At 31.2% G+C, this 10,010-nt stretch overlaps 1 protein-coding gene across 2 annotated transcripts; it reads left to right on the top strand.

Annotated features, from left to right (window-relative positions):
• Positions 1-2,659: 2,659 nt before the first annotated feature.
• LOC132622093 (O-fucosyltransferase 23) lies at positions 2,660-5,502 on the top strand. Of its 2 annotated transcripts, none has more exons than XM_060336622.1 (3): positions 2,660-3,063; positions 3,401-3,458; positions 3,606-5,502. In XM_060336622.1, exon 3 carries the CDS (start codon positions 3,745-3,747, stop codon positions 5,041-5,043), a length of 1,299 nt encoding a protein of 432 aa, XP_060192605.1. In that variant the 5' UTR covers positions 2,660-3,063; positions 3,401-3,458; positions 3,606-3,744; the 3' UTR covers positions 5,044-5,502. The 2 variants fall into 2 exon arrangements, with proteins under 2 accessions (XP_060192605.1, XP_060192604.1); XM_060336621.1 differs by having other exon boundaries at positions 3,373-3,458.
• The last annotated feature ends 4,508 nt before the right edge of the window (positions 5,503-10,010 follow it).

The following is a 10,010-nucleotide window of genomic DNA, read 5'->3' as shown; positions in this document are numbered from 1 at the left end:
TGAAATGATCAAATATTTTGTCTAAATCTCTACACTTATTATTGGTAATCATAGATATTCTATTTTTTTAAAGATGGTAATTATTATATTACCAAAAAAAGAAAATAGATGTTATATGAGGGGTAATTTTACAAAAAGCGTACTGTTATAAAGTTGGATGCTGCTTTTATAGGTGAAATGTTGTTATAGAGAAGTAAAATATAACATAAAAAATCGGTTCCAAAAAAAGTTGACTGCTATAGAGAGGTGCTGTTATATGTGAGTGTCGTTATAGGGAGGTCTGACTGTATGTATTAGTTATGCGAAAATCTAAATTGCAAAACGAATACCATATTTATTTTGTACATAAATAGCTAACTCTCCTAACCAGCTACCGTGATATTACTTATGCATATTACTTATAACTCTTCTTCAATCCAGCTACCAAACTACCTTAAACAAATAGGAGTAATTGGTTGATATTAGGATATGGTAATGTGGCAATGAATGGCTACTACAACTGAACAGTCCCTATCAAATAAACTATGATAAAATGAATTTGAAGAATGCTCCAATTGACCCCATGTCTTTTACACAATTTCCGTTTCTCTCCTCACATGGATCGAGTTAATTCCATGGCCAAGTTGATTTTAAGTGGCTTTAATCAATTACCAAGTCCCTATTGTGACGTGACTAAATGTCCAGAAAAAAGCAAAGAATAAGAACCAGAATAGTGAAGTCAAATGGGTAAAGTTCACTCCTACTTTTTTTTTTCCATTTGATATTCAATAATTATCTCGAAGCTCTAATTAATACTCTCACTCCTCTCAATTTACGCGAATCTATTTTCTTCTTAATCCGTGCTGAAAATAATGACCTTTTTCTACATGTGAAAACAATTTAACTTTAGGCAATGATTTATAATCACACAAAATATAAGTGATTCATTTAACATCATAAGTTTAAAAGATCTTTTCTTTTTAAACTTTATGACAGGTCAAATAGATTCACATAAATTGAAATTGAAATGGGGAAATATAAATTTGCACACCATAAAGCTCGTTAAGAAAAAATGCTCAGTCTAAATATGATACAAAGGGACAACTTTGATCAGAATAAAAGACCATATGATAAGATGTGGCTTTCTTTTCTTTATAGGGAACAAAGTTGTCCTCTTCCTCGGCATGAGATACTACCTTTGAATTACATTAGATTAGTAGTTCTAGGTTGTCAGATTTATTTGAATCTCCCCACTGCCTCTGCCTCTGCCCCCTGCTACTGTCCTCAGCTTTTGTTTTGTTTTTAGTACTCATCATGTCTTCTCCTTTTCTCACTTACCATTGTTTTCGTCAGTTTCCCTTTTTAGTCCTTTTCCTCAATTTTTTCATTTTCCACTGCTTAGTCCCCTCCTTTTGTTTGATTAAACGATCCCCACTTCTACTGTGTTTGTATGTTACTTTTTGAGTTGTCCCCTCTTCCCAAATGGCACCCTAAAATTGTTCATTGAACGGTTTTAAATGTGTAATTACGAAAAGAGAACAAAATCTCGCATTGTAAAAGACGTTTGCGTGTATCAAAACTTGAGTTGTAAATTTACATGGTATTAGGGTCAAGTTAAGTTGCTGATTCAAGCTGATAGCTACTTAGCTTTTTCCTTTTTGCATCTTTATGTGTATGAAATGTTTCATCCTGGCTAATCCAAATTGCAAACAATCAATTTAAGGTCTTATATTTAATTTTTACATTGCAATTCAAGTATTTCTTTTCATAGTAATTTGAGCCCGACTAATTCAAATTCGTATCGAAAATCTTTATTTTAATAGTCCAAATTCGTATCGAAAATCTTTATTTTAATAGTCTAACGCTCCCTGCCAAAGACGATTCTCAGAGCTCAAACTATTGGGTTCTACCAGGCCAAAGATAATGTGAACATAGTATAAGAGTATCTCCAATTTTTTTTCCAAAAGATGTTACACTATTAAGAGTATATTTATACCTTATATGTAGTATCATAATCTTTTCAACAACTAATGTAGGATTTTGTTCACACACTGAACAATATCCCTCTTGAACTAATTAATTCATGTGACCTATTATCATGATCCACAAAATAGTTTTCGAGCTTCATGTGCCACCCACATGATCGAACATTTATGATCATTGAAGCTAGAGCTAGTTTTCTGTGCGTGTCTATCCCCAAGTTACCCTCACTCTGTCATCTTTATACTCGTCTCATCGAACCATTATTATCCATTGTTGGGCTCAACCAGCCCCAACATACTTTAACATAGTGTGGTAATGGTCCTTTTGGGTTAAGCCCGCACAATTTTCTCTCAAATCCTCACACTATTATACTATTTTATTTTTCAGTCTTTTCAACTATCATTTATCAATATGAGACTTATTCACACACATAAAATAAACTCGAAACCTCTGATTAAAAATGAATGAATATTTATCATCTCACACAATTGTGGATAATAAATAATCCTTGGGAATCGTTGGGTTAACCAAGAAGTTATACACCATAAAAAAAGCCGAAAAAAGAAAAATAAAGGTTATAATCAGTGTGAGAACAGAAATTGCGTAAATATTTAATAACCGTATTATCAAGTGGTAGGAATCAGTCGAATTAAGTACAGATTTATACCCTGCTTGACAGGCTATTAGAGTACTTATTATCTTGTTTTAATAATACAAAATCCATCATATTGGGTTACTCTACAAATCTTATAGATTAATTAACTATTTCTCTAATTAGATTTGCTAATCTCTTTTCAAGAAAAAAATTAATAAAAGATAAGCTAATCGAGAAACTTCCTCTTTGCTATGAGTTGTCATGATTGTGATGCCTTGTTGGCAATTGGTTTTGCTTTCACTATACGAATTTTGATTCCTCTTTTCTTGATTCTGTTCCATGCAAAACTCATCTTCTCTTTTGCCCTTTTCTCTAATTCTCTCTCTCACACAATTTTTTTATTTAATTCTTTTCCATCTGTTGGATTCATGCTTATTGTCTTTGAATTAGAATCCCTTTAATTTTTTCCTCTGGTTGGCTTCACTTTACACTCCGACAACTCAAAGGTTAGAACTTTTTTTCCCAACAGTAAACCTTCTTCTTCATCCTTACTCACCCACCCTACAAACCCCACCTGGGGTGGCCCTTTATTACCTCACTTTTATTGTTTTCTTGGGATTGCATGCATCATGTTTTTGTATTTTTTTGGTTTCTGGGCTCTTCTTTTTTTCTATTTTTGGACGTTTTCACTGGGGTTTTTAATAGATGTTTGACTTTCATGGTTAAATTTCTTGTGCAAAAGCAATAAAGATTGGATTTTTAACATGCTTAAGATCTAATTTCCTACTTAATTGGTTTTTCTTGATTTTTTTCAGAGAATTCTGTTTCTTTCTGGACTTTCAGGAATTGAAGTTGCATTGGTTGAGAGGGTTGTTTTTTCAGAATTAAAGGTTTAATTGAGGTAAGTTGTAGTTATCTTTTCCTGGTTTCTTACATTTTGTTTTGTTATATATTGTGCTCTGTTTTAGAAGTGGTTTTCACATGCATTAGACAATATTTTGATTTCCCTTCCCCTTTTCTTGTCTTTTTGTTGTTGTTGTCTGCTCAGATAAGAGGGTAATCATTGCTTGGTTCATTGGATATTGTGGAGAGTTGAGGATTGAATTATTATGGGGTTTTATTGCTTGGTTCATTGAGTATTGTTGGGATGATTTATATGTGAACTAACTAATTGGATTGAATCTCAAATGGACTTGTCAAATTGTAAGCAATTGAGATTCTTTGGAGTCCATTTGAATTTGTTGGCTGCAAAATGTGTGGTGTTGGTTGTCATTGCTTTGTTCCTTGGAACTGTTTTGCTCCCAACATTCTCTGGACTCAGTGGGGTCATTCAACAAAACACCTTTGTCTTTATCCAGAACCGTTCGTTCCCATCGAATCAACCCGTAAAACAGAAGTTTCTTGAAGTTCCTCAAATTGTGTGGGGATTGAATAATCAAAAGATTGCTTTTGCTAGAGCTTGTTTGACTGCACGAACGCTCAATCGAACATTGTTGATGCCTAAATTGAGCGCTTCATTGTTTTATAAAGAAGTCGAACTTTTGAAGCCTATTAACTTCGATAAGGTCTTCCAATTCGAAAGATTTAATTCCCTTTGTAAAGGGTTTGTCCAATTGAGTCGTTATTCCGATGTTTCAAATCAAACTGATGTTATCGAACTTCAGAAAGGCAGCGGAAGAAGATGGACATTGCCTAAAGATATGGAGCAGTTAAACCAGTTTAGTAAGCATCCATATGATGCACGTGAGACTGTTCGGATAGTAGGAAAGAACCCGTTTTTGTGGCACGACCATTGGCCTGCTAAAGACTATGCAAAGGTTTTCGAATGCTTAGCTTTAGTAGAGGAGATATCGAAAGAAGCAGATAAAGTTGTCTCCAAGATTAGAGAAATAGGAATGGAGGTTAGAAGTAAGATTCCAAAATCACAACCAGTTCCGTTTGTTGCTGTGCATATGAGAATAGAAAAGGATTGGATGATTCACTGTAAGAAGTTGGAGCAAAGATTAAATATTAGTGAAATTTGTAGTAGTAAAGAGGAAATTATGACCAGAGTGGGAAACATCGTGGGACTTAAAACCCCGGTAGTTGTTTATCTTGCTGTTGCCGATACGCTTCTTGAAGATGATACTGTGTTGAATGGTTGGAAGGACGGTTTGCATCCTTTCGAGAAGAAAAAACTTGGTGTTTTTGAAATTTACAAGAAGCAACTGTATCTATTTCAATCTGCCATCGACTATGAAGTCTGCTTAAGATCTGATGTCTTTGTAGGGAACAGTTTTTCAACATTTTCGAGCCTTCTTGTTCTTGACAGAACCCAAAAGATGATTAAAGCGGGTGAAACAAAGTTTTGTGGTTCGGATGTTAGATGGCCTTCTTATGCATATAATATAAGAGGTGTGGGGAATGGACCTCATCCGTGGGTAACAAATATGTCCGACACTAGCTTGACGGCAATTAGCTATGGCTCTAATCACATTTCTTGCTGATGGATCTCAAGGCTTAAATTACTTTTTTTTTTTTTTTTTTGTCAGCATTGGATTGGTTTCGATTCTTCTTTGAAGTTTCATTGTCCTTGTGGAACCGATGTTGTGGTCTTCGAGTTGTTTTGGTTAAAGAGATAAAAAAAAGGAGGCAGCCCGGTGCACTAAGCTCCCGCTATGCGCGGGATCTGGGGAAGAGCCGGACCACAAGGGTCTATTGGTTAAAGAGATAAGTTATACAAATTCTAAAGCGGCTTTCTGGGGATTCTGAAGAGTAGGTATACTTTGCATTTGTGTAATTATGTAGTATCTCAGATTTTGCATTCATTTTTATTTATTTTTTGATAGGTTAGAGTAAATTGTTAATAGGCATGCACTTCCTATGGAACTTTTGTATGATATACTCGTTGTTTCTCATACTGAGCGAAAGAACAAAGAACAAGAACTTGGTATTTTAGGCCTCAATGCCTCATTGTTTGCTTGAGCCTCCAATAACTTGTGAAGAACAATGATTGGTATTGTCAGTTTCAGCTGTTTTCGAATGAACCATGCAGGTACTTCCAACATATTCATTACCAGTCTTGTAGAGGACTCTGTTTTCTTCTTTCATGCTTTTATTTAGGAACAAGAATTCTATACTATCTTTTATCTTTCATGGACTTGTGTATGTACTTAGTTAATCTGGGTAACATCATGAGTCATGACGAGGAATTACATTTGAAACAGGCTAGTTTACAAGGTTGTGAAGTTAGATTCCCATACAAATGAACCTTTTTCTTTTTGTTGCCTTTTTGTAGGAAATCGATAAAACATCATATGTCATGTTTTTGATGATTTGATATGTGGAATTGTACATTTTTTGGCATTGGTGCATTTTTGGTGCCCCAAATGATTGGTCTGTTCGTTGGCAAGGTTGTTTTGGGCTTTCAGCTAGGCAATATTAACATAGAGCGTAACGTAGTAGTTTTCTCTATTATTATTTATTTATATGGACTACATTAACTTAGATGGCAACAGTATAGATATTTTTAAGTGAACCCCAACTTTTAGGTCCAATTTCATCCGTTTTATGTTTTTCCTAATTTGTAATTTATTTAAGGTGCAGATTTTAGATTCTTTTGAATTATGTCACTCTCAAAATCTTTAGTACCAGTTGGCAATTACGAATCTGTGGCTGCCTTCTTTTGGTTGTCCTGCTATTAGTGACTGCGAAGATTAGAGCTGACTATTCATGGAACAAGTTGGGAATAAGAAATAATATAGTTCCACGTTCAATTTGGGTTTTACTAATTCTATTTTTTTACCCGTTAAGTAAGGGTGTCAACCGGTTAAACTGTAACCGGTTTAACCGGTAACCGGAACCGGTTAAACCGGAACCGGTTATACCGGTACCGGTTAACCGGATATTAATTTACCGGTCCGGTTCCAATTTTTTTTTAACCGGAACCGGTTAAACCGGTTAAAATTAAAAAAAAAAATAGTATATATATTAAGTATATATTGTATATATAGTAGATATGTATACATAGTATATATATTAAGTTATACTTATATATATATATATATATATATATATATATATATTAAGTTATGCATATATTTAGTATATATATTAAGTTATACATATATATAGTATATATATTAAGTATATATTGTATATATAGTATATATATTAAGTATATATTGTATATATAGTAGATATGTATATATAGTATATATATTAAGTTATACATATATATAGTATATATATTAAGTTATATATATATATATAGTATATATATTAAGTATATATTGTATATATAGTAGATATGTATATATAGTAGATATATTAAGTTATACCTATATATATATATATATTAAGCTATACCTATATAGTATATAGTACATATATATACATATATATAGTATATATATTAAGTTATGCATATATTTAGTATATATATTAAGTATATATTGTATATATAGTAGATATGTATATATAGTATATATATTAAGTTATATCTATATATATATATATATATATATATATATATATATATTAAGCTATACCTATATATAGTATATAGTACATATATATAGTATATATATTAAGTTATACATATATATAAGTATATAGAGTATATAGTACATATATATTAAGTATATATAGTATATATATTAAGTTATACATATATATAAGTATATATAGTATATATATTAAGTTATACATATATATAGTATATATATTAAGTTATACATATATATAGTATATATATTAAGTTATACATATATATAGTATATATATTAAGTTATACATATATTTAGTATATATATTAAGTTATATATATATAAGTATATATAGTATATAGTACATATATATAAGTATGTATAGTATATATATTAAGTTATACATATATATAAGTATATATAGTATATAGTACATATTTATATATAAGTATATGTAAGTTATACATATATATGTATACGAAAAGCATTATTCTGTATTGCTGATTTACTGTTAGGCTGTTAGTCAGTAAATATTTAAATTTTAATTATAAAGTTGTATAACATATGAAAATATAGCTACAATATACAAATAAATACTATAATATATATATATAATACAAAAAACAAAAAAAAAAAAGATTTTAATCACTCCAAACCGGACCGGTTCCGGTTTGAGGTTTAAAACCGGTAAAACGGAACCGGTTAAACCGGAACCGGTTAGGCGGTTCCGGTTTTGGAACCGGAACCGGTTAGGTGGTTCCGGTTTTGGAACCGGAACCGGCCGGTTTTCTAACCGGTTCCATAACCGGTTCCGGTTCCAACCGGTTGCCACCACTACCGTTAAGTGACAAAACAAGTTGGAATAGAAAAATAAGATTGTTCCGTGTTCAATTTGGGTTTAATTAATTCAATGTTTTTGTCCATTAAGTTGGTAGATATAACGAACACCATGTGATCTTTTTAATCTGCCCGAGCTCTGGTAGATAAAATAAGTGTAATATGTATTCGTTGAATGTTTTGGGATGGGTGTATAGTTACTGTATTATTTATTGCATTGTTCGTTGCATTAAATTTAAATAAAAGATTACTTCACTATTTATTAAAAGCTAAAAGAGAATAAAATAAAATGGAATATCTTATTAGGGATAAGACACTATTAACCTTGAACATTGGCCGCTAAACATTTGCCGCAGTTGCTACGACACACATTACTTTTTCAGGGGTCCTATTACCCCCTGAACTTTTTAAAACGGAATCGTTACCAAATTGTCTGAGAGTGACATACACTCTCCTTGCCACATGTATATTTATTTGTTTTCTATTTTTTTATTTCTTTTCGCTTATGTGGCATATTTTAAAAAAATTGAAAAACTGAATTTTCTTTTAAAAAGAATGAAAAATGGATATTTAAAAAAAAATTTAAAATTTTCATTTTTTTGAAACCCGTCTTTAAATAGAAAAAATAAATCTGAAAACATGGATTTTTTTTAAAATATGGAAAAGATGGATTTTTTTAAAATATGGAAAACTGGGTTCTCTTTTAAATGTCTTTAAAAATTAGATTTTCATGATTTCATTTTTTTAGGACACTTTATCTTTTAAATAAAATCTGAATTATTTTAAAAATAAATCTGGAAATAGTGTTTTTTCTTGTCAAAATGGAAAAAACTGAATTTTTATAAAATTTGGAAAAACTAATTATTTTCTTAAAATGTGGAAAACCCGTTTTTTTTAAAACTAAATCTAGAAAACTATTTTTTTTCATATATAGAAAAAAATAATTAGTTTTGCACATTTTTTAAAAAATCAATTTAGGAAAAAACTTTAAGCTTTAATGAATGATAATTAATTAGGTGTAATTAAATGTGAAGTACCCAATTAAAAAATGACACGTGTCAAATTTTTATGCTTCTCACTGTCCCAAAGAGAGTGAAATACACTCTCCATGCCACGTCAGCGCTTAGGGTGGACCCCTTAAAAAATAAGATATGTCGTAGCAACTTTGGCCAAAATTCAGGGGTAACAGTGACTTATCCCTATTTATATCTTGAGCTATTAAGCTACGAAGAATAAATATTTTATCATTAATGTAGATTCTAAAATTATAAGGAAAATAAATACTTTATATAATATTTCTAAACTACAAAAAAGTAAACACTAATACTCCATTAATTTAGATCCTGATGTAAAAGGAAAATAATTATTATAAAATATATTTAATTACATCATGACAACATTACTGATTTTTAGAGGGCATTGGGTACCCTATCATACACGTAACATCAATGAATTCGTAAGAATTCTGGTGATGGTGAATCCTTATTAAGGATTTAAGGATAAGAAGTTGTCAAATCAGTACCAAAGACACCACGATTGAGATAATCAATATGTGTGCAAGTTGATTAAAATACTATCATTACTAAAATAGTTGAGATGCGCACAAATTGATCAGCATACCATGCTAAGTTATTCAAAAAATAATATGCCACATCATTTGCTCTGGTTGCAGGTTGACCTCTTTGCTATTGTATTTTTTCAGTTTCTTTCTACTTCCATTCTGTTCACCTCTGAGTTATTCACGCATTGGACGGCTAATAATAAGGTCCAGGAATTATTCATCCATAGCCTGTTTCCACATTAATTGGCTAGCATCCAACTTCCTTCCCTAGTTAAAATTACCTAGTCTTTGCATATGCTAGCTCCTCCTTTTGATTAAAATTGATATTTCAAGTATGCGTTTCCCTGTAACATAGTGTATCCAATTATGTCTGTCACGATATGCCCAAAAAGTCATCTTAACCTCTCTTTATTTATGTAAATTAAATAAAACTGATACTAGTTAGATTTACTGGTCCATGTGACACTGATGAATTATGATGCTTGAATTAGATTGTCATGATAATTTTATTCTTTTAGCAATTACCTTCAGTTGAGTACTACATTACTAAAAGGAGTCTACAATAAATCAAGTGTATATAGGGGTATAG

Source organism: Lycium barbarum, chromosome 12 (genome assembly GCF_019175385.1).
Source record: "Lycium barbarum isolate Lr01 chromosome 12, ASM1917538v2, whole genome shotgun sequence".
Classification (NCBI taxonomy): domain Eukaryota; kingdom Viridiplantae; phylum Streptophyta; class Magnoliopsida; order Solanales; family Solanaceae; genus Lycium; species Lycium barbarum.
Note: the sequence above shows the minus strand (reverse complement) of the source record. Positions and strands in the feature narration are given on the sequence as shown.

Excerpts from the sequence above, each read along its gene's own strand:
- LOC132622093 (XM_060336622.1), top strand. The coding sequence starts at position 3,745 with ATGGACTTGTCAAATTGTAAGCAATTGAGATTCTTTGGAGTCCATTTG.